Source organism: Neophocaena asiaeorientalis, unplaced genomic scaffold (assembly GCF_003031525.2).
Source record: "Neophocaena asiaeorientalis asiaeorientalis breed wild unplaced genomic scaffold, Neophocaena_asiaeorientalis_V1.1 scaffold49, whole genome shotgun sequence".
NCBI classification, from domain to species: domain Eukaryota; kingdom Metazoa; phylum Chordata; class Mammalia; order Artiodactyla; family Phocoenidae; genus Neophocaena; species Neophocaena asiaeorientalis.
The window spans coordinates 2298384-2323535 of NW_020172456.1; the positions used below are offsets into that span (position 1 = coordinate 2298384).

At 51.7% G+C, this 25152-nt stretch overlaps 1 protein-coding gene across 15 annotated transcripts in view; it reads right to left on the reverse strand.

The window, feature by feature from the left end:
- The window catches only part of ADCK1 (aarF domain containing kinase 1), a 151229-nt gene that overhangs the window by 85964 nt on the left and 40113 nt on the right, over positions 1-25152 (reverse strand). For 14 of the 15 annotated variants that reach the window (XR_003002235.1, XR_003002234.1, XR_003002232.1 and 11 more), the window contains one exon: positions 24808-25011. The exons of the other annotated variant lie outside the window; for it this stretch is intronic. Coding sequence is in view for 1 of the 14 variants with exons in the window: in XM_024737759.1 (XP_024593527.1) it covers positions 24808-25011 (204 nt within the window). In the remaining 13 variants the exon portion in view is untranslated. The remainder of the gene's footprint in view (positions 1-24807; positions 25012-25152) is intronic. 15 annotated transcript variants of the gene reach the window in all.

Sequence of the window (25152 nt, forward strand, 5' to 3'; positions counted from 1 at the left end):
CTCCGCCTGGCTCCCTGGGAACACTTGCTCTTTCTCTGAGAAGGACAACCAGTCTTCAAATCAGAGTCATTGCAGGGACGCTGCAGAGTCACTGCAACTGAAGAGTGACGTGGCATCACTAGGGCTGTGTGGCAGGAACAGCTGCCAGGAGCGCTGCAGGGGGTGGGGAGGTGGGGGGAGGAATGCGTCAAGGCAAGCATATCCCAATCTTCAGGGCAAGAGGAAGACTGGTCCCCCATATCCCCAGGGAATGCGGAGGGGGGCCTCCCACAGTTCCCTGCTCCCACCAGGGGTCGGGCGGGTCCCAAGGTACCACCAAAGCCCAGGTGCCCATTCAGCACCCTGCACGAGGCCCAGCTGTGAGGACGTGCCCAAATCCTCAATTTGACCAGTGGAAGCAAAGAGGCATGGCACGTGAGGATGCACTACCCACTCGGCCCAGGGAACCTGTCGGGCAGATACCCCGCCCACCCCACCCCATCCACGCACTGCCACCACCTCCGGGGTGCCCCTGCAGCCATCCTCTTCCCCTTTATCAGTAAGCACGTCAGACACCCACACCCTCCTGTGCTTACACACACTCACACACGACACACACACACAGTTATTGATTGCTAGTGAATGTTCCTAGCCGGCTTATAAAAAACCGTAATTAACGATTGGGGCTACAGGCTGTAATTAAATATGAATAAAGTATCTGTAAATGGAACCTTGATTCAAAGTGTTCGCTGGAAGTACTTTATGCTGATAGAGAGTAAGGAAAAATAGACCCTGTCCCGAAAGCAGAATTTTACCCCTCGTGCAGCTGAAACAAACGTCACCCCCCTCCCATCAGGCCTCATCCCCCAGACCTTCAGCAGAAAAGCATTAGCAGAAACAACCTGCAGCATTTGTAGCAATTAGATTCAAGTGGGGCCCTCAGCCACCTCCAGTCCCTCGCAGACGCCTCTCTCCCCTTCTAAGGCTTTCTCTCCCCTGTTCTTTTTTTTCTCCCTCTGGGTCTGGCGGCAAAATCAATTAACTAAAACAACTACATTTTAAAATGACGTTATGTGCTTTTTAATTACTGTCAGCCCATGATTCAAATATATCAATGTCCCTGTCTGGAAAAGGAAAAATAATCAGGGAAAAAGTTTCTCTAGCTTTGTATGGTCTGGGGTGTGTGTGTGTGTGTGTGTGTGTGCGCGCGCACGCGTGTGTGTGTGCGTGTGTGTGTGTGTGTGTAAGGGGTGGGGAGAAGGGCAAGAAGAAATTTGTCACCTCCTAGGGGCTTAGCTCCCAGGGGCTCAGGTTAAGACTTCAGCACGTCTATATGACATGATGGATGTTAACTAAATTTACTGCAGTAATCATTTCACAATATATGTAAGTCAAACCATCACGCTCTACACCTTAAACTAATACAGTGATGGATGTCAATTATATCTCAATAAAACAGGAAGAAAAATAAATGTCAGCAGACTGCCTTCAGCTGGGGTCCAAGAATCAAGAGACCACGTGACATGATGCCCTAGTACTGGGCAAAGTGAGAGACCCTCCAGAAAATCAACCAGGAGGATTCCCATAAAGCCAGGTTACCGGGCAATGTTTCCAAAATGCCACGTTAAGCAGCCAGGCACTGGCCAGGTCCTCATTCAGCCCAAAATAAGGAGGCCGGAAGTCAGGACCTTCTAGAGAAGCCTCAACATGACCCCTGGGGGGAGTTTCACTGGGGTCTCTTAGCCAGCCCCACCAGAGCCTGCAGCCCAGGCAGCCCCAGCCTCATCGGGACTGGCCCATCAGTCACAAGATAGGGGATGTCCCAGATTTTCCAAGATGGTCCAATTTCAAATACTCTATCCTGTTGTCCCCATACTCATTCACATCAGACATATTCTGGATTCAGAAATGACATCACCAAAAGATAATGCTAAGAAATCCAGCACACCCTGAACTGGCCAGCTCCGGATGTAGACAGAAGCAAATCCAGGCCTTGATGCCAAGGCCAGGCAGTTCCCACTTAGGAGCCAGGAAGACTGCCCAGGGCACCTGAGCAGGTTACCATGGCATCAGCAGCAAACAACATCTGGCTCTCAAGGTCTTGAGATGGCCCAGCCCACACCTGGCTGGGTGCCAGCAGCCATCCACTGCTACCTGATGGGGGGAAGGACAAGTCCCTGTGCTAATGGAGTGGCTGGAGTGAAGCATACCCACCCCAGCCTGAGGCAGACAATAGAGCTCTAGCTTGCTAGGACTCTGCCAAAACACTGATGTCTGATGTCTGCCTTGGGCAGAAAATCCATCCCCCCTCTCAGCACCAGGAACCCCGACATCTCACGGTCACCCTATCAGCTGATACCCCATTTTGCTGCAATTCCTGCCCCTCAAGTAGGGGCTGGACTTAATGACCCACTCCTAGCAAACAGCACATGGAGGAAGTGACGATGTCCAATTCCCAAGACCGTCACCAAGATGTCCTCCTTGCTTTCTCTCTTGGAATGCTTGCTCAGGAGGAAGCAAGCTGCCATGTCACGAGGACACTCAAGCAACCTGTGGAGAGGTCCACGTGGTAAGGAACCCAGGCCTCCTGCCAGCAGTGGGCCATCTTGGAAGCAGCTCCTCCCTCCCCACTCAGGCCTTCAGATAACTCTACCCCAGCTAACATCTTGACTGGAACCTCACGAAGAGACTGAGCCAAAGCTATCCAGTAAAGCCACTCCCAAATTCCTGACCCGCAGAAACTGTAAGATATCAAATGTCTGTTGTTTTAAGGCACTAAGTTTTGGGGTAATTTGTTACCCCAATGTAGCAATAGCTAATTAATGTACCCCAAGCACACCCTGCCAGACATCACGAATCAATCACAGCCTTCATTCCTGCTGGGCCCAGATGATGCCTCAAAATCTCTCTCAACCCAGTGTTCCACGCAGCCACTACCAACTGACAAAAGTTAACATGTGAAATGAAACCAATTTGCCATTTCTTAGCCTAAGCCAATGAATATTTACTGCAGGCCCATCAAATGACAGACACCATGCTAGGAACATGGGCCAACAAAACAGGCAGTCCCTAGCCATGAGGAGACCTTGGTGCAGCCGAATGTCCTACTAGAAAAAGGCAACAGCCTCTGAAAAACACACCTGCATTTTAGCAGTACCTGCTGGAGAGAGCACCCCCTGCCCAGTGCTGCTTAACCCAACCCTGAAAGGACCTTCAGGCAAGGTAAGAAGAGGGGACCCCCCATATCGCCATGTAGACCCTGGGGGGTCAGGGGAGGGGACAAGGCATCCAGGTGTCTCTCTGTCTCCCCACTCAATAGCTGCCCCGCCTCAAGGTGGGCGCAGCCCCATCTCCAGCTTCCCACTCAGAACAATTTATTATAATAAAAATCGTAATGACAATAATAGCTCAAGGACACCTAGAACCTGTTTTCCATGGAATCTGTGTTATTTCTGGGGTTCTAAAAGATCAAAGTGTTGGTTCTGCAGAGCCATTAGCTATTGCTACCGCCAAGCTAGGCCAACAGCAGAACCTGAGGCCCTTCTCAACAAGGGTCCTCCCCAGAAATTACAAAACAGCATTCCCGTCTAAGTTCTTGCAAGGAGGCTGGCACGATGCTAAACTCTTACCAACTTGCTGAAGAGCCTCCAGGTACAGGATAATCATCTACCTGGCTCCACCAAGGGCGTCACAGGTCAGACCAAGCTTCTTTCCTCCTGCAGGATGGTAACAAGTAGCTGACAGAAGGAGAAGCAAGAAGCCAGGAGCAGCCCACCCTAGGATGGCCATGGGCATGCTCCCTGGGAATGCCCACCTGCTGGCCAGGACAGTCGGATCTGAGAGGCAGCAAGGCATAGTGATTCCAATGCAAGCTCTGGGTCAAACTGCCCCGACTCAAATTCTGGCTCCAAGGTGCATCAGCTTCGGCGGTGACATAATCCCTCTGTACCTCGGCTTCCTCATCTGTAAAGTGGGAATTTGGGTACCTACCTCATAGAGTTGTACGAAACCACATACATAAAGGGTCTAGAATAGAGCCTACAGAAGACCCCCAATAATTGTAGCAGGAGTAGTGGGTGCCCCATCTGATGCCTCCATGAAGAGGACACAGTGGTCTAATGAAAAGAGCACTGGACAAGGAGGCTCTCAGGTCTGTTCTGTCAGTGAGTAAAACCCACCATCCTCTTTCACCCAAAGACTCCTAACTGGTCTGCCCACTCATGTTCCTTTCTGTGCCAAGCCATCTTCCCCATAAAGCTAAGGTGAGTTTTCCAAACATAAACCGATCATGTCACTTCTTGCTTCAACTACTTCACCAAATTCCCAGGGCCAAAATCTTTAGCACGACCCACAGGGTCTGACCCTGCCTACATGTCCTGCCCCTTCTCCTCCCTCTGCCCTCCCCAAGCTCCATCTGCCCTGAAGAGATGGCCTCTTTTGACCACCAGCATACTCCCTCACTGCCCAGGGCCTTTGCACGTGCCATCCCCTCTGCCTAGAAGGAATGAATAGGAATTCTTCATCGAGGGAATTCCTACCCATGCTTCAAATCACAGCTCAACTGTCACCTCCTCAGGGAAGCCTCCCTGTGTGCATTCTCAGAGTTCATTGCCTTCCTCAAGAGCAATTACACAACTGCACTTTTGCCTCAATTTATATTTGCTTCATCTCCCTCTTTCCTTCTAGATGATAGACTTCTGTTTTGCTCAGCATTGCATCCAAGGCACCTGGCACACAACTGGTGCCCAGTATGTATTTCCTAGTGAATGAATGGATGTGAGGTTTGATTTCCCCATCCACTTCCTGGTGAGGGGACTCCAGGCCTTCCAGCTGATCCAGGATAGCTAAAACACCTCCCGGAAGTGGCTACAGTTCCCTCAAGGTGGCTGGGCACTTCGAGAGCTGTGGGTAGAGGGACTCTATGGAAATGTTGTGATAATAATGATTAATAAAAAGCAGATAAACACCCAGTGTGGCCGGCCAGCCCAGAAAGCCATCCATTAGATCTGTCATTCATTAGAGGTGGGGGAGGGCACAGTCCAATCAGATCTTCTCAGTTTAAGCAAACCTTCTGTAAATTGTAGGCTGCAGGCACTGACATTTGATAAATTATTGTTCATAACCCACCATTGGCTGTCATAAATCTAATCTTTCAACATTTCCCATCTTAATAACTTGTCCAGCTGCACAGGGTGACAGGTCTATGTCTCTGCCTGTGACAGAGATCTCTGGGGTAAAGATACCAGAGATCCTAGGCAGTGCTGTATGAAGTTGAGGACTCCCACAGCCAGGGCCCCACCAGGGCAGGCATCCCCTGGGTGATCAGAGTACAGAGGTGATGAGCTGTCTGTGGAGCTGCAGAGCGCCCATGAGTCAAGTGCTCACACCCCATCCCAGGGTCCAGAGACGGGTGGTGCCAGGAGCTCAGACCCAAGAATCGGGCAGGTTGAGCTCTACACCCTCCACTGCATGCCTGCCCATGTGAGGACTCTTCCTTGAACTTGAGCTTGGTTGGAATAAGGGATGTCAGGATATCTTTGCTCTGCAGGCACTGAATGCTCAACCATGGGTAATTCCTTGTTTTTGCATAATATCTTGCTCTTATGTAATTCTCAACCCTCTCTTAAGGTTAAGGTAGAGGAGATACAATCACCCCCATTGTACAGAGTAGAATATATTCCCTAAAGGTCATTCGTTTATTCATCCAACAAATGCTTATTGAGTGACTACTATGTGCAGGGCCCTGTGCTGGTCAGTGGGGACTCAATGGGGAGTGAGTCCAAATTGGGTACGGCCACCAGCCTCTGGAGTTACTACAGGAATGTGAAGTCCATTAGGGAGACAGGAATTAATCACAAGATCACCAAGAAAGATAAACGGCCAGCTCTGATAAGTGCATGAAGAGAGAGGTAGCTGGTACCATAAGAGCCTGTGTCCAGAGGATTAAACACAGGCTGGGAGAACTTCTTGGAGGAGGAGACAAAGAACTGAGCTCCGAAGGATGAGGAGCCAGTTCACGAGTTAACTAGCTGAAGAAAGGAAAGAGGAGCCTTCCAGGCAGAGGGGACAGCCTGTGTGAACCATGAATAAGGGGAATAAGTTATGGAGACAGCAGAGAGCCAGAGAGAAGATGACCACCAACTCCCAACCTGGAATCCAGGCCCACTTGGGCTCCCCGGGTCTCCCCCTGGTTGAGGAGGAGGGTCCTCATCCACAGCTCATGCCCACGGCGGAGAAAGCCTGGCCATAGTGACTCGCATTCATACTTCTAAAACCAAACGGGCTCACCCTCACAAAACCCCAAAGGCCTTCTCCCAACAACCTTCAGATGTTCCTACACCCAAAAATATAGGAAGGGAAAAACTAAAGCCTAAGCATTCTTTGCTTATAGCGGCTCCATTTGCTGTCAGGACAGACTTCCTTAGCCTTTGGGAGGTGGCAAAACGACACACAGCAAATGAGCCCAAGCTATGTTCCTATGCCTCAGAGCCCCAAACAAGAGGGTTCGCGTACCAAAGCCCTTGTGGTCTTTCTATAACACCTGAGCGTGTTCCATCCAATAAGAAGTTTCCCAGATTTACTTTGCATGTGACAGCAGCAGTGCCCAGGAATTTTAGAGGGAGGTAAACCCAGACTTGCTGGATCTACGGGGAAGATAAAGCTCACATTTGGGGGAAACCACGCACACGCCTGGCTAACCCTATCTGCCAACATATAGCCAAGTGGCCTTGGGCAAACTGCTTAGCTGCACTTACGTTCTGCAAATGGGAGTGATAATAATGCCCATTGGTAGGGGAGTTCTAAAGGTTAAAGGATATTATGCATCTAGAGCAGGGGGCCAGGAAACTATAGCCCATGGGCCAATCCAGGCCACCGCCTGCTTTTCTGTAGCCCACAAGCAAAGAATACTTTTTTACATTTTTAAGAGAGAAAAATCAAAATAATAATATTTTGTGACATGTGAAAATTACGTGCAATTCAATTTCCATGACCATGAATAAAGTTTCATTGGGACACAGCATGCCCATTCATTACTTATTGTCTATGGCCACTCTCATCCTGCAACGGCAGAATTAAGTAGTTGCAACAGAGAGTGTGTGGCCTGCAAAACCTAAAATATTTACCATCTGGCCCTGTGGCAGGCAGAAAAATGGCCCCCTAAAAGATGTCCATATCCCAATCCCCAAAGGTGTGATGAAGGTAAGACTCTTGAGATGTGGAGAGTATCCTGAATTCCCATGTAGGCCCAATGGAACCACAAGGGTCCTTATAAAAGGGACGCAGGAGGGTCAGCATCAGAGCAGAGATATGACAATGGAAACAGAGGTGAAAGGACAAGAGAGAGAAAAAAATTTTAAGAAGCTATGCTGATGGCTTTGAAAATGGAGGAAGGGGCCACCAGCAAAGGAATGCCGGCAGCCTCTAGAAGCTGGTAAAGGCAAAGAGATTCTCCCACAGAGCCTCCAGAAGGAACACAGCAGCCAGCACCTGAATTTCAGGGCTTCTGACCCACAGGACAACAAGATAATGAACGTGTACTGTTTTAAGCCACTAAATTGGTGGTAATTCGTTACAGCAGCAATAGGAACCTAAAACAGGCCGTGAAATAGAGCATTAGTGTAACACTCTCAGTACAAGTCGGGTTTTATTGTTTTGCTGCATTTCCCAGGACAGAGAAAGGGCTAGAAAGCTGGGGAATGTGACAAGAGGTTGCACTGGCAGTGGGGGGAACACAGGTCAAGTGCAAACCCTGAGATGTGGAAACAGGAAGGGCACATAACTGCTTCCAGTTCTGCTGTGCCAGGTGGCACACCTAGAGCCAGTCCTGTTCTCACCCGCTTCCCAGGGCAAGGCGTCCTCTGCTCCCCCAGCTGCCTCCTACATGTCATTCCTTCCCAGCCTCCAGGCCAAACCCTAAAACCTGCTTGGCTGAAACAGCATCTTCCCCTCTTCCCAAGGAGCTTCAGTCCCCACGCAGAACTACCTGTCATCGGCTCACACACCAAAGATGGGAGGAGCAGTGGGGGCCCATGAGAGACCCCTCATCACAATGCTGATGACATAGTTAATTTGCAGAAGCTGTTCCAGCTGTTGAAGTAACAGCTTCTCCTACAAAATCCGTTACACACACACACACACACACACGGCCCTAGAGCTCACGTCAGATCAGGGTACATTTTTAATATCTGGAAACCAGGAACCCAATGCTGGATCCCAGCCTCTCAATGCTGAACCCCAAATTACTCAAACCCATGTGGACTCTCTGGCCTTCTCTGACCACTAAGGAGAGAGGGAACCACTGTGCAAACCCCAGCCCTGTAGAAAGACCCTTCCCCAAACTGCTTGCAGGCTGACCTGCTAACACACTCTCCTCACCGTCCCCTCCAGTGCTGTGGTCAGAACCCCAGGAGTCCACTGTGGCACCTCCCTCTCCCTGGCCCCTCCCCACGTGATTCATCCTTGAGTCCTGTTAATTCAGCCTCCAAAGCACGTCTGTCCACGCCTCGTCCAAGTCACCATCACCTCTTGCCTGGACAACCACAGGAGCCTTGTAACTGGTCGCCCAGTTCCACCCTGATCCCCTGCGAGCCTGCAGGCTGGACTGCGCCGTCCTCTGCAGGGAGCCGGTCAGTGCCAACCTCGGCTGTCCCGAACGGGCCCAGCACCTCTCCAGCCTCACCTTCCAGGGTGTCTCTCTGTCCAGCCACTACCACCCCTTTTCTGCCCCCAGGCAGATCCACTGTCTTCCCCACCCTGAGGCCTCTGCATTCTCTGTTCTCTGTGCTGCCTCCCCTTCCCCTAATTACCCTCTGGCCTCAGCTTAATCCTCACGTCCTCAGAAAGGCCACCCAGCCCCACACTCAGAGCACTCCTCCTCTCTCGTGGCATTTGTCACAAGTGTCATTAGATTTTCACTTTCCTGGTCGCTTGTTTAGCATCTGCCGTCCCCACAACTGGATCATGAGCACCATGACGGCAGCTTGTTCATGCACGTAACCCCCAGCGCCCGCACAGCAGAGCTCGGTAAACATCTGCTGAGCCAATAAACCAATCAGCAAAAGATTGGTGACGTCCTGGAAGGGAGGTGGAGGGTCCACACACGGGACCCCAGCCTCTGGGGCAGGCACACCACCCAGGCCCCGAGGTACAGGCTCCCTGGTCTGGCTCAGATTCAGACGCCTCCCTGAGATCCTCAGCCCTGCCTCTGCCCGTCAGCTCATGCCTCTCCACCTGCCCAAAGGCCCTCTCCAGGCCCTTCTGCTCGTTCTCCTTTTACAGCACTGAAGTCCCACTCAGGTTTCTCCTCTTTCAGAGAGTGTCCTAACTCACCCCTCCCTAAGACCCTATTCACTGATTCCAAGAACACCTGAAAACTGTAGCCCAAACTTCAGAGAACTTTCTCTCAGCCTGTCTTAACCTCTCATTAAGTTACATCTACAGCTCATTCTGTACCTAAAATACAAGCTCCTCCGAGATGTCAGAGTTGTATGATGTCAATAACTCAAGGAGAGCAGCCCACACAGTACCTTTCTCTGACTCTGCCCTGCCTGTACTGCTGTGGAAAGTGTTCTGTCCTCCGAGTAGGGGGGTCTAACCCCACCTCTGCCACCAACCAGCAGCGTGACCTTAGGGAAGTTGCTTCACCTTTTCTGGGTCTTAATTCCTCACTTGTAAAAGGAGGTGTCAGGGTACTTGATCTTTGATCGCCCTCCCACTTCTATGACCCTGTGACACTGACCTTCCATCCAATGCTCCCCTAATTGTTCCCCAGCCCATCCCACCCTCTACACAGGCAGACATGCACCCATGCACACTACATCCGGTTCTCCACCTGGAGTCAGCTTACCCTCTCTGGTCACACACACACACGGAGTCATCTCCAAAGTGGCACAGGCCAGGCACCCAAGACACCACTCCTTGAAGCTGGGCCCCCTACAGCAGAAATCACCAAGGGAGCCTGGCCTGGGACATGGGCTTGTTCCTAAAGCTCCATGAATAAAGAAGCAGGCACAGCTGGCCCATTCATAATCAGCATAAAAAATTGATTAGCCCTTTCTGGATTAAACATTATTGTTTCAACGATGAACATAAATCAGGCGGACGTGGAGGGCTTGCCTCTCTCTGCTGCCAAGGAGCAGTATCAGGTAGACGGCGAACGGGGGCAGTGGGAGGAGAGGGGGGCTCCTAGCTGGAGAAGTCCATGGGGGAGCAGCCCACTCCCCCATCACCAGCCCCTGCCTGCACACACACAGGGGGAGCACCTTGTCCAGAGGTGAGATGGAGAGGAGAGCCTGATGACCTCCCAGCAGGCTCCTTAGAGCCTCCTCAGCTACCATCTGATTGGCTCTCGAGGCAACATAGGCCCAGGGCCAGCCCAGGGCTGAAGGCAAGGGGGAAGACTGGGGTGATGTCAGAGGCAAGAGCATGGCCCTCAGAGGCAGACTGGGTCCCACAGGCCCATCAGCGCAGCCTCCATGAACGGTGTGTTTCTCTGGAGTCAGACAACACTAAGGTTCAGTTCCCAGGTGAGCCACTGTCCTGCTGTGTGATACTGAGTAAGTTACTTAGCGTCTCTGAATCTCAGTTTCTACATCTGGAAAAAATGGGGAAAGGGATACCTACCTCGCTGAGCTGTTGTGAGGACTAAGTGGGACCTTGTGTTTGAAAACACCTAACACGTGCTAGGGAAGGAGAAAACACTTAATAAACATTCAGTTCCTTGACCTGCCAGGTTCCCCATCTGCCTGTCCCGCCTCCCACTCAGGAATGCTGGGAGAATCCATCAAATGCCAGAAGTATGAAACCTTGTGAAAAGCACAGGGGTCCTTACAGAGAACAAGGGAACACAGTGGTTAGGAACTTGGGTTCTGCAGTCAGCCCTGGCTTCTGCTCCTGACTCTGCCTGGTACTCTCTGTGTGACCTCAAGCATGTGACTCAACCTCTCTGGTCTTGGTTTGCTCCTCTGTAAAATGGGAATAATAATAGTACTTCCCCTCATAGGGCAGCTGTGAGGATTACAGGAAGGATGCCTGCAAAGTTTGCCAGTGTCCCCCCATTCCCTCAGATCTTTCCTCCTTCTCTGGCCTGATTTGCAATTCTCTGTATTTGCATCTGTGCCTGAGGACTCCTCCTCCAAAGCCGCAGGAATTAACAGCGCTCTGGAGCAGGCATCACTCAGGAAGTTAGAAAGCTGGTGTATAAACACCCCACCTTCTCCTTTGGCTGTTGAGTGGGATGATTCTAAGGTGACTGTTTAGCACCGTTTCCCAGTCTCCCCACAGCATTAACCTTCATTCACCCACTGGGGCAGCTGGTTTAAGAGCACACAGCCACCGGCTGACTTCTCTTCTCTGGACCACGTTCCCACTTCCTACTGGAAGACCCTGAGCTTCCCACAAAACCACTTGCACTGGAACCCTTTTCTTGGAGTCATATTCTGGGAACCCCCAACTAGGATGAGCACCTCTCACGCCATGAGCACTGGGCCAAGGTTGGCAGTTATGTTCACTGTAGGATGGGGCAGAACCTGGGACTCCTCCAGATCATCGCTTCTCCACCAGCCATCACCAGTAAAGACAACTGCTTGGCTCACATGGAGACAGAAACCACTGCGAGCACATCCAGCCGGCCCACACCACCAACCCCAGCCCTGAGGGTTGCAAGTGAAGACCCACCCCTTCTCCCTGGGAAGGGGAGGAAAGGCCACAATTTCATTCAAGGAGAAGATGAGGACCCTGCAGTCCCCCCAGCAGTCCCAGAGGGCATGGGGTCAGCTGTCCGGCCAGCTCCTTCAAGAGCAGTGACCGTGGCATTCATCCTCTGGCTTGTAGCCTCCTGACTCACTGCCCAGCTCGGGACACTTGCTCGGAGCTCCAGGGGGATGGCGAGAGAAGAAACTGGCCCTGCCCAAGCCCCAGGAGACAGCTAAAAAAAGGTTCTGTAGGGAGAGTTCACCTCTGCCATATGTGGATGATGGAAAGAGCCCCTTCCCACAGCTCCTGCCTTGGGCCCCTCCATCCATCCTGCAATGTTGGCTAACTCTGCCCGAAATGTCTTTTTCCATCAGTCACGGGAGCTTGCACACACGCACGCACGCACGCACGCACGCACACACACGCTATTAGCTGATTTGACTTAACATTACTTCCTGGGGCCTGTGGCCACCCCCTAAAGCCTACACATCAAGGCCCAACACTTATGTCCACTCTAACGCCCTCCGGGAACCAGTCCCTCCTCAGGGCTGGCAGCTGGAATGCGGGAGGGGCAAGGCCTTAGGCAACAGAGTTCAAAGCCTGGCTCTGCTTCCTTTAGCTATGTGACTGTGGCTGTTACTTAACCTCTCAGGGTCTCTGCTTCCTCATATGGAAAATTGGAACGGCAAAGTCTATCACACTTGCAGAATTATTGTTAAGGGTTAGAAGCAATATCTGTAAGACATCCTGCCAATGTGTACTACACAGCAAGTACCAAATAAAAAGAAACTAACACTATCATCCGCTGACATGAACATCTCCGGTTCTGCTGGCCTTACGGGTCTTTATGCCTTCTTCTGCCTTGCTGCTTCCCACCCGACCCCAATTCTAAACCTTGGGGTTTAAATGAGGGGGGTAATTATCTTACAGACCCCACCTCCTCCGACCACAGTGATTGGTCCGTATGGAACAGACAACTGTATTTGCTAATTAGGGCTACCACACCAAATTACCACTAACTGGGGGGGCTTAAAACAACGGAAATATTGTCTCACAGTTCTAAAAGCTCAGCTCATCTGCAGTCAAGGTGTTGGCAGGCCTGCGTTCCCTCTGAAGGTTCTAAGGGAGAATGCTTCCTTGCATCTTCTTAGTTTCTGCTGGCTGCCAGCAATCTTCAGAGTTCCTCGGTTTATAGTTACATCACTCAGATCTCTGCTTCCATTGTCACATGGTGTGCTTATAAGGACACCAGTCATTGGGGACCACGCTAATCCAGTGTAAACTCATCTTAAGTTGCTTAATTACATCTTCAAAAACCTTATTTCAGTCTCAGGTTCCAGACAGACATGAATTGGGGGGAAGAAGGGGGACACTTTATTTTATAAAATGAAACTAGAGTGGTGGGGGGAATTCCTCCTGGGGCCACAGATGGAAAGAGGTGAGGCTGAGAGCTTCCAGTGCCAGGTGGTCATGGAGGGAACATGAATGAAGCTGACCTGCAGGAAGAAGTGGAGAGACAGAGAGAAGAGTCCGGGAAGAGCTCCCCAAAGGCTCAACTCCACCCCAAGCCTTCCTAAGATGTGGTTACATTAGACAGGACATCTGCCTTTTTGCTTCAGCTCGATCAAGTTGGGGTTCTGATCCTCACAACCACAAAAGACCCAACGCACCCACCTGTTATGGGTTGGTTTGTGTCCTCTGAATACGCAGGTGTTAAAGTCCTAAGCCCCAGTTAGGGGGTTAGAACATGAACTTATTTGGAAACAGTGTCCTTGCAGGTGTAATTAGTTAAGATGAGGTCATGCTGGCATAGGGTGGGACCCCTAATCCAACATGACCGCGTTTATGAAAAGGGGCAATTCAGACACAGAGACAGACACACACACGCGCACACACACACGTGCACACACACACAGGGAGAACGCCAGGTGAGAGCGAAGGCAGAGATCAGGGTGATGCTTCTACAAGACAAGGAACACCAAAGATTGGCTTCCAAACACCAGAAGCGAGGCGAGAGGCAGGGAACAGATTCTCCCCGACAGCCCTCAGGTGAACCATCCCTGCCGACACCCGGACCTTGGACTTCCAGTCATCAGAACTACAAGACAATAGAGTTCTCTTGTATAAGTCATCCAATTGGTGGTACTTTGTTACAACAGCCCTAGCAAACTAATACACCCCAACAAAGTTCCCTGTCATTCCAACCCCACTGGTCTGCTCTTGGCACAAGACAAGCTGTGGTCAGCCCTCGCCACCACACTGCCCGGCCTCATGTGCTGTCGTACTTTCCCTCCTTAAATCTTACTCATCCTCTAAGGCCCAGCTCAAGGCCCACCTCCTCCAAGAATCCCCTTCTGAACTTCCCCCAAACTTTTCCTTCATCAGCCCCACAGGTGAGGCCTTGATTGTTCTCTAATTACTCCCTCTGTGTATTGTTTTGTCTGCCTGGCTTTGGCGGGGGAGGGGGGAGGCGGGAGGGAGTGACATGGCTTTGACATTTTCTGTATCCGCCACAGCACTGGCACAGAGGTAAGAACCTATCAGCTGCTCAACAAACCTGTATTTTCTGAGTGAGCAAAGCAGCAAGTGGTCGCCCCAAACTTCCTGAGTCAGTGAGTGGGACCACCATGAGCTGAGGCCCTTTCTTTCTCCACGGAACAGCCCAGACACAGCAGCTAAGCAGAGGGTTTGGGCACCACCCCGCAGGACAGATCCCAGAGAAGGGGAGCACCCCAGGCGTGGCCTGTGGGCCAAAGGTGAACTGGTAAGCGCAAGGGTATAATCTCCCCAAAGCACAGACAAGGACTGATAGAAGGATACGAAGAAGAGAATCCATCCCTTTGAGGGATGAACTTAGGAAAATACAGCTTCCTGAAAGTCCACAAGAAACTACAAGGTCCCAAGTAGGGTGGAAGCTACCTGAGGCCCTCTGGGTTTCGCTGAGAGCAAGACCAGCCTCGTTTCCTGTGCGGGGCCTCTCCTTCTGGGCACTAAGCTTCCAGCCCTGAACAGAACAGTCCAAGAGCACTAGCCCTGGATCAGGAGTCATGAGACCCAGGTTCTAGGCCTGCTTCTGCCACTAAGCAGCTGTACCACCCTGGGCAAGTTACTTCTCCTCTCCGAGCCTCAGTTTGCTCACCTGTGAAAAACTGGGGTTGAACAAGATGATTTCTAAACCCTTACAAAGCATGAGTTAGTGACGCTCTTAGATAACCTGTGTCTAAAGCAGCTGCCGCTGGAAGATGAGGGCTGAACGAGAAGATCCAGTGTTTGTCAAACCCCAGGAAGATCCAAGTACCAGGTGAGGTGCTGGATATAATCTGAGGGTCCCGTCTTATTGCTTCAGTTCTTCCTCACAACCTTATACATGACAACCACAGCTAACAGCTACTGGGATTCACCACACGCTGCGCACTGCATTTTACATGGGTTAATCTTTCAATCCTCATCACAGCCCTATTAATACAAAGGTTTTGTTACCACTCTTGTTTACAGATGAGGAAACTGGGGCTCAGAAAGAACTAATGATACAATTAGAATAGGGTAGCATTTGGGATTTGTGCAAGGCCCTCTGAATTCAGAGCCTATTTTATTAACCTTCATGCCACGCTACCTCAGAAATGATCCTTTTGCTCCTTCTAGAAGCCAGACCCTGACTGAGCCTCAGCCCGTAGTTTATTTTTTTATTTTATTTTTTTAAGACTTTTTTTGATGTGGACCATTTTTAAAGTCTTTACTGAGCTTGTTACAATATTGCTTCTGTTATATGTTTTGGTTTTTTGGCCCGCAGGCATGTGGGATCTTAGCTCTCTGACCAGCGATGGAACCTGCACTCCTGCATTGGAAGGCGAAGTCTTAATCACTGGACCACCAGGGAAGGCCCTCAGCCCATAGTTTAGATAGCCCCAGACGCACCCTCGCCCAGCCCTCCACAGGCTCATATGGGAACGTCCCAGGGAACAAGGTGGCCAGTACCGAGCCAGGCGCAGAGCTGGCTACCCCAAGGACCCCAGGCCCTACAACCCCACACCACGATGTCCTATGCTGGATGGAGTGTCTCAGCACGCGTTATAATCCATTATTAAGCATCTTTTGTGTGCCAAGCACTGGACAGAGCTCTGAGGAAACCCCAAGGTGAGCGGGAAGAGACCTGCCATCCTGAGAACATAAACCGAGCTCTGAGATGACCAGACGACCAGGCTGAAGTGAGAGGACCGCCCAGTTCAAGGGGACAGGGGCATCTGAAGTAGTTCTACAAGTCAACCCAACCACATTACTAACACCTACTCGGCGCAGAGCCCACACGAGGCCTCGTAGGGGACTCAAGACGGAAGAGCAACCGATCCTAACACAACAAAGAACTGCAACGGGGGAAGCGCAAAGGAGCCATTAATCCTGACTGGGAGTACATGAGGAGGCCCAGGGGCCCACTTCACCAGACACTGTACCTCAGTTTCCTACCTGTAAAATAAGGAATAATGGTATCCATCTCAGAGGGTTCTAGTGAGAAGTGAGTTGATCCATGTGAAAGTTTAAAGCAATGCCTGATACCTGGGCGGCATTCACTGTGTGTGTGTGTGTGTGTGTGTGTGTGTGTGTGTGTGTGCGCGCGCACACGGTGTTGTTCATCTTCCTTTATCAAAGGATGATAAAGAGCCTGAGAAATAAAGGAGGGACATGAGAGGACAGGCCTGAGGTACAAATGCAGGTTGATGGGAAAACCCTGTGCAGCCAGGGTGCAGCTGTGTGAAGAGCGGAGAGGCCAACGGGGCTGGAAAGAAAGCAGGGGGCGGGGGGCAGCACTTGAGTTGCTCTCCGGGGGCCTCCATTCCACAGGCGTGAGAGGGACGTGGCCCAGGCTGGGTAAGGTTCACCCAGGAGCTACAGAAGAATCGGACGGTAGGCACCCCAGAGACCGGCATGGGCGCCCACCCACCCCAGAAGAGGAGGCCTGCAGAGGGGTGTGGGCCTGAGGTGGAGCCGGGCCAGGAGGCCTGGGGAGGAAGGGCCAGTGTGGATGCCTCAGTCTCTCACCCAGTGACTAATGGCACGCCATCTGTCCCGGCTGACAGGAATGCTTCCCGCCATCCATCTCCCACTCGTTAAATTACCATTTTATGGCCAAAATCTCTCTCTCATAATTGATAAAAATCTCCTTTTGATGTTCAGCATTATTGGGGGCAAAATGTTTTTCTATTCTTCATTATGTTTTTAATATAAATGTATTTTTTATTGAGAGCTGCTGGGAAGGCTGGATGAGCCCAGGTCAGGAGGGAGGGTGGTCAGTTCCCCCCGTCCCCTCCCCCTCCCCCTCTCCACCCCACATTCCAGCTCCTTCTGTTCCGTTCCCAGAACACTCACACGGTAGCCTTGAGGAGGAGGGGTGCTGTCTGGGGAGACAAAGAAACCAGACGCCAGAAGAAGACCAAAAGAAGCAATTCTACAGACAGCTGAAGCCCTCAGGGTGGTCCTCAGCTGCAGGCCAGTAGAGCAGCCCAGGGGTGGTAAAGGGTGAGCTGACCTTGGCCCGGTCCCTGCCAGTGTGTGCGAGAACAGGGCAGGAGCCCCAGAGGGCACGGACCCCCGGGGGCTGGCATGGTACCTGGCACAGAGGAGTGCTCCATAAATATGTGTGAACAAATAAGAGATGGGCAGGGAGAAGTTGGGTCGGCATTGGAAAGAAGGCAGCAAGGAACACGAGCGCACGGAGGCTTGTGTTATCAGGGAGGAAAGTGTTCTGCCAGCTGCGGGCCCCCAGGTGGAATCAGCCCCGGGGGCAGGAGGGGCTCCTCTTACCTCTGTCCTAAGCTCTTCTCTAGCCCTAGTCCAACCCAGGGCATGTTCAGCCCTGTGCACATCCCATACCCACCTCCTCCAGGACAAGGGAAGTTGAGTCCAGCTGCCTTCCTGCAAGTGAGGAAGGCACGGTGGGTCCTGGACACAGCAGAGCCGCCGACTCATGGCTCTGGGCACCTGTGGCTCCACCTCATCCACGGAATCAGACCAACAGTACACGGGAGGTGCTGCTGATGGGCCTCAGGAAACTGCCCACTGAGCTGCCAGCAGCCCCCAGGGTGGGGGTCTGTTGGGAGGGTGGTGCTCAATAAGCCCAGGAGACAGGCTCCAAGGCAGCCTGTGTGAGGTTTCTAACAGTGGGAGGGAAGGGGCTGGCCACTAGATGGAATGCTGGGTACCAATCAGGAAGGGGAAGAGAAAGGCTGATTCTTCTAGCAAAATAGTACCTGGGACCATACCTTGTATCAGAAAACCTGGCTAAAGACCCAACTCCACCATTTAAAGTCTCCCAGAACCTTGGTTCCTCGCACATATGAAGCATCCAGCGCAACACAGAAACAACAGCTAACCTTTGCTGGTCATCTGGTCTGTGCCAGACACGCTCTAAATGCTCCACATTCATTAATTCATTTAATCCCTGCAGCAAGCCTGTGAGGCAGGTACTGTCATTATCCCCATTTTACTGATGAGGAAACTGAGGGACAGAGAAGATACGTAACATGTCCAAGGTCACAAAGACAGTAAACCAACAGGCAGTCTGGCTCCTGCCCACCTCAAAGGCTCAAAAAGAAGCTCAAGGGCCGTGTGAAAGCAGGACCCAGGGTACAAATGTGCAAGCCAAGCTAAGGGCCATGTGGGGAACTATGAGGGTTAATTATACGTGTTAATTTGGCTGGGCCACAGTGCCCAGAAATCTGGTCAAACGTTATTCTGATGTTTCTGTAAGGGTGTTTTGGGATGAGATATATATTTAAATTAGTAGACTCTGAGTAAAGCAGACTGCCCTCCTTAATATTGGTGGGCCTCATCCAATCAGTTGAAGGCCTGAATCGAACAAGACTGACCTCCCCAAGCAAGAGAAAATTCTGCCAGCAGATGCACATCAGCTCTTCTTGGGTCTCCAGCCCAATGGCCCACCCTGAAGACTTTTGACTTGCCAGCCTCCATAACTGCATAAGCCAATTCCTTAAAATCAATCAATCAATCACTATTTATTTATTAGATAAAAGAACACACATGTACCCTACTGGCTCTGTTTCTCTGGCCAATCCTAATAGAAGAATAAAAATCCAGCCCTGGTAGAGCGGTCACCGCCTGGGGGAAGGGATGCCCAGCTCAGGCACCTTTTCCTAGTTCTCACAAAGTTCTCTGCGTGCCAGCAGCAGTCCTGTGTGCAGGCATGCAGAAATGATATGGCTCAGCCCAGAGCCGGTCATTCACTCTCCAAGCCTACGGTCCCCTCCCCCAGCCCTGAGGCCTCCACCCAAGCCTCTGTTCCAGTCTCTGCACGACCCCCACCCAGTGGTCCCACACCAGGAACCCCTTGCACAGGCCAGGAGTTCCTGCCTCACCTCCCCGCCTTCTGCTTTTGCCTCCGCTGGTCCTCACGTCCACAGTGCTTTCTCTCTGCCACCACCACCAAGCTTGAGAGATGAATGATGTTCCTGGGACCAGAGCTTCTTTATCTCCTTTTCTGAACTTTTGCTTACAACTGAAACATCGCCCTCCACCCGTACCTGTAGGTTTGTATGAAACAATGACGGGTGCATTTTCCCACCTGAATCACAGTGGCTCTCTTCTGTATTCTCACAGCCACTCTGGTCAGATGGCCCATCAAAACACTGAGCCCTTGTCCCTGGGAGCTATGGGGAGTTACAAAACAAGGTGAAATCTAGATCCCTACCCTGTGGGAGCTCAGGGGTAAAAGACAGATAAAACATCTTTCAGAGCACAGAAGCCAAACCCCAGCACCCCAATACCAGCACAAGCATTGCCCCTAACAAAGGTATTTCTGTGCTCTGCTCCAGCCTCTAACTTCATTTCCTTTGGTTTTTCATAGAATTTAAGGGTTGGAAAGAACGTTATCTGATACAACTATGTTCCGGGACAATAAACAGAACTGGATCATTCACTGAAATATATTGTAAGGAGATTGGACTTGTCTGTATGTGCTGGGGAGGTGGGGAGAGATATGTGTGTGTGTTTATGACCAAAGATAACTGTCCCATTGCAGCTGAGGGTTCCATCATCTCTTCCAAAGTCCCACTGTAACTCCTACCCCCAAGCTCTCCGCCCACCTCCAACCTCCCGCCTCCACCTTCCCCACCTGTAAAAGATAACCTCATCTCCCATGTTACTAAGAAAATTTGGCTCCACTCTGTCCTTCCTTGCTCAGGCCCCTCTCCTCCAGGCTCCTGTTATGAAAAGAACATTCAAAGGCCCCTCTCAATGTAACCTCAGCCTCAACTTTGCAACCTCGGCTCCACTGGCCACCAGCTTGAACCCCATATACTAGTCAACAAGACTATTCACCATGCACTCTCTGTACTTTATGCTTTCCACTGCTTGCATCTTTGGCACATCTCATTAATCAGTAATCCCCTCCTCCAACCTCCACCTCCTCCAACCCCACCCATCTTTGAGATCCTGGGTCAGATGCCACCTGCTTCAGAAAGCTTCTATCCACCCAAAGACAATATCTATCTATCTATCTCCCTCTCTCCATCTCTCTCTCTGCCTCTCTGCCTCTCTCTCTCTCTCTCTCTCTCTGCCTCTCTCTCTCTCCATCTCTCTCTCTCTCCATCTCTCTCTCTCTCCATCTCTCTCTCTCTCCATCTCTCTCTGCCTCTCTGTCTCTCTCTCTCTCCATCTCTCTCTCTGCCTCTTTGCCTCTCTCTCTCTTCTCTCCATCTCTCTCTCTCTCTCTCTCTGTCTCTCTCTCTCTCTCTCTCTCTCTCTCTCTCGCAGGCACTTACATGGCCAGGTATTACAGTGACGAGTGTACCTCTTGATGACCCCAGACTACAGGGGCCAGAATGAGGTCTTACCCATTTTGGCTGCAGCCACAGCTTCCAGCTCTGTGCCTCTCTCACTTAATTCAAGCTGCTTAGACAACAAAGAGAAAGAAGAAATGGAAAAATGAAGGAAAACGTGTTGAACCATAGAACTGCATGCTCTTAGAGCCTGCAGGGGCCCTTAGAGGACTCCTACTCCAAACGAGGAAGCCGTAAGGATAGGCTGGTGGTCAGTGTGAAGAACCCTGCCAGGTCCTCCAACACACAGCTGAGAGCTCCTTGGGACCAGGATGGTCAACAGTCTCGTACCTTAGGCTTGTGTCTGCCCCATTCAGGGTCAGAGGTGTCAGCCCAGGCTCCCTCCACGGCATGGACCATGCCCAGGAGTACAAATCATCTGAATCTCAGCCAGCTGCTAGGACTCCCCTCTGTAAGGAAGGACCGTGTCTTCAACACCCCTCCCTGACTCTCGAGCTCAGGCGCCATCTGCTGGTCAAGATCAGCACTGCACCTGGACCCACAGCCCTAAGGGCAGTCAGGAGACCAAGGTTGAGACCATCTCCAACCCACTCCAGATCCAAGTCACTTTGGAAGCAGCAGAAATGACCCCACATCCTAGAGTTCTGACTTCTGACTGATTCCCAGGACCTGTCCTTCAGGACTTAAGCCTAACATTCAAAAGAAAAAAGTAAGTTTCTTTGTGGTAATAATAGTAGAAACTTCCAAGGCACAGATACACGGACACATAGAAAAGTGATTTACAGAGGATTTCTGCCAAACAGAAGCTCTGCTAATAAGAGACAAAGCACTGGCCAGAAGATCAGGAGATCTGACGTCTTGTCCCATCCCTCACATGCCACTCCCTTAGCTACCTGGTCCCCCAGACTCCCTACCCAGGCCAAGCCCTATGCCAGGATGGTACCCCTTCACTTGCCCTCACCTCTGCACTGACAGCACTGGCTGCTGTCCAGGGATTTGGACTGATCCAGAACCAAGTGCAAATCATGGGATCCAGAAGAGCCGCCACCTAACCCTCATCCCCCATGCTGGGGACACCCCTCAGCGCCAGCCCTATCTGCCTGGGACAGGGATCAGTCTGAGGATATTAGTGACCCCCCCCCAAGGCCTCTGCTGATGGGAAGGGGACCCTAAGAGCATAGAGGGAACCAATCAGTGCAAGCTGGGACGCACCGGCCTCGAGCTCCTCTGGCCACCTCTCCTCACTCTTCAGTCTGAGATCTAGGGGCAGCTATGCAGTCTTTGAGCTCCAGGTAACCTCAGAGCCCACACAAGGACTCACACCTAGGAAGAAGATGGTGATGCATGGCAGACTCAGCTTCCTTTCACCACACTCCTGGAACCAGGGACGGAATGGAGGGTCCCAGGGCAGGCGAGGAGCCCAGGATCAGTGGGGCTGGCTCAAACATCTTCCTGGGGGGAGGGCTGCTCCCCGAGAAGTGTCATAGGACACTTCACTGGAGGAGGAGGGAAGTGCAGAGTGAGTGACTTTCCCCGCCCTCACAGCCCCACACCCACCTACCCTGCTTCCCACCTGTCTCCTTTCCCCTCCCTCCACCCACAGGCTGAGAAAGTGTGTCACCGGGAACAAAAGGGGTGAGGGAAGAATTTGACTGTACACCTGTAGTGCGGGGTAAGAAACCAGAGGTCTCTGAGCTTCCCAGCTGTAAGGGATGCCCCCTCTGAGCCATGACCTTGACATTAGCCTCCTTTTCTCAGAGGACTCGAGTCAAGCTGTGGGTCACAAGCCACAGGCCACCACGCTCAGGAGGACTTGGCCGGGGTGCCTAGAGAAGAGATCCTGAAGATGCAGGCAGCATCCTCCAACCCCAGACATGTCAGCTGGGCAGGCACACCATGACTGCTGACACCCCCAGCTTCCCATCTCGCTCCACCCTGGCTCAGAGGAAGCCACTACCCTGCTCTTGCCTCCCCCTCCAGCTCTCCAGAGACGAGTCGGCCTCCAAGGGTTAATCTGCTGCCTTCCCTCCCTTGCCTCCGCCCCCCACTGAGCTGCCACATGCTAGCAATGATGCACTTCACACTGTTATTATTTATTTAGCTTTATATTTAGTTTTAGTGATTTATTTAGTTTTAATTTGGGGGTGCACCTCATGCTGTAGGAAGCAGGGGGCCAACAGTCTTGGCAAGAAGCAAGGGCCCACACGGCTGTGTCATGCCAATCCTGTCCCCTCTGCCTGCGGCCCCTGCATCCTAACCCCGCTCTTCCCAGCCTGTGGTCTGCTCCTGACACCAGCCCTAAAGCTTCACTCAATCTTCCCCCTGTCCCGTTGGAGATGTTCCTCCTCAGTAGGAAGGGAATCCACAGAGGTTTCTATGCTCACCTCCTGCGCGACCCAGGCCCCCCAGAGTCAGTTAGTGAGGCCAGCCCAGGCCAGGCTATCACTGAGGAGTGGTTCACCTTTGGCTGGATGCCGGGCACAAGATACCAGCTCTACAGAAAGGCACCGACAGCCAGGGCCAGCTCCACGCAGAGCAGAGAACATGGAACACGGTCTTTATGAATCTCTGCCCCTACTCTCCACCTAGTCCGCAGCAGCCTAAGGAAACTGTCACTTACCAGCCATTGGTTCATTAAACAAACACTGGTGCCCACGATATACCACATCCTATCCTGGAACTGCAGATGGGATTAAAAGGACCATCATGGTCTTCATCCCCAGACTTTACAACTTACCGTGAAACCAACTAGACACAACTAACCAAACTACAAGAGGCACAAGCAGAAGGAGCAAAGGTGTGCAGAGGGTCAGAGAAGATTTCACAGGAGAGCTGGGATTTGGCCGGGACACACAGCATCTCGCACAGTGCCCAGCATTTGGTAGACAGATGGACGAATGGCCTAGAAACACAAGGAATCACTTGACAGGGAGAGAATGGGGTAAAGAGATTCCAGGCAGACAGAGACCATGGCAACTTGAAAGCAGATGGGGTAGACCTTGAAAGTCCTGCTAAAGATTTGATTTGGGGAAATTGGGAGGCACCAAAGGTAATAAAATAATCTCAGGAAAGGCATCAGCTGATCTAGGCTTGACTTTAAGATTATTTTGCTCAGAAAAGTTCTAGATCCAAAGGGTTCTCTAAGAGGAGAATTTCAAATATAATAATAGGTGAAGGGAGAAAAGAAGTTTTTTTATTATTAGCGTTCTCTGGGGTACCATGAAATTATAGCACATAATTTGTAAGCCTGGGCCTGATCGGCCAGTCGGCACCCTGCAGACGGCTGCTCCAATCCCTCCCCATCCCCAGAATCAAGATGAGCAGAACAGGTCAGCAAGGATCCACACCACTGTGGCAATCTGGGTTCCACACATCCTGCAGGTCACTGGCATGAGTCCAAAGGAGTGTGACCAGGGCTGTGTATGGAAGGGCCCTCAGCCCCTTTCTCTTTTGCTCCATGGGGTGGATGAAGATCAGGAAAGTTTGAGGAGGCAGGCCTAGCCCTTAGGAGGAAGCATGTGTAACAATTAGAGATGAGTGATTATAGAATGGACCACCTTAGGCAGCAGGTAAGAGAACAAGCTTCCTATCACTGGAGGTAATCAAGCAGTGGCCCACAGATGTTCTGGAAAAGTCATAGCACTGAATGATCAGGACAGCTCACTGATAGAGCAGTGCACTGGGATCACTAACAGTCCCCTTGGATGCTCTACCTGGTCACTCTAAGTCTCCATCCCTCACCTGCAAAATGGGGTTAATGATGGTGCCTACCTCATAGGTTTGCCCTGAGGACTAAGTGAGATAACATGTGGGAAGCAGCGCAGGTGTGAGTGCGCTGTAAACCCTCAATAATTGATAGGTATTATTTTTTTTTTTTTTTTAATTTTTTTTGCAGTACGCGGGCCTCTCACTGCTATGGCCTTTCCCGTTGCAGAGCACAGGCTCCGGACGCGCAGGCTCAGCGGCCATGGCTCACGGACGCAGCCGCTCCGGGGCATGTGGGATCCTCCCAGACCGGGGCACGAACCCGTGTCCCCTGCATTGGCAGGCGGACTCTCAACCACTGCGCCACCAGGGAAGCCTGATAGGTATTATTAAATTCAACCATATAAATCATATTAAGTTACAGGTCAAAAACAATCAAATATCAATGATTTCATATGGCCCAACTAATATTTTATACTGAGGGCCACTCAGGCTCCTTCTAACCTCTCTGCTTTCACACTGAAAGTTTCTGTGAAGCGTAGTTCCACGCCACTGGTGGAGCCCCAGGGCCTGGGGCCAAGCAGCGACAACTCTGCGGGGGCCTTTTCGGAAGCCCATCCCCCCTGGCAGAGGTGGGTACCTCTTTGCCCAGGTCCTCTCGGATGACCTGGCGGACCTCCTGCATGCTGCTCTGTGGGGCCTGGCTGTGTAGCACCTTCAGCGTGCTGGTGTACTCCTTCGGCAGCAGGTAGTCCAGAGCCCCCAGGTGCTGGCCCACCTTGATGAACGTGCCCCGGTTGGCACAGCAGAGCTCGCAAAGGCGCCTGGCAGAGCGAAGGTGCACCTGCAGGAAGACAGGCGGGGCCAGAGAGATGTGAAAGCTCACTGTCAGCTGCATGCTCTTCTCCTGCCCCCTGTGCTTAGCAACCCTGATTCCCCACCACCCCCACCACCACCACCACCACCTCCACCCCCACCATCACCA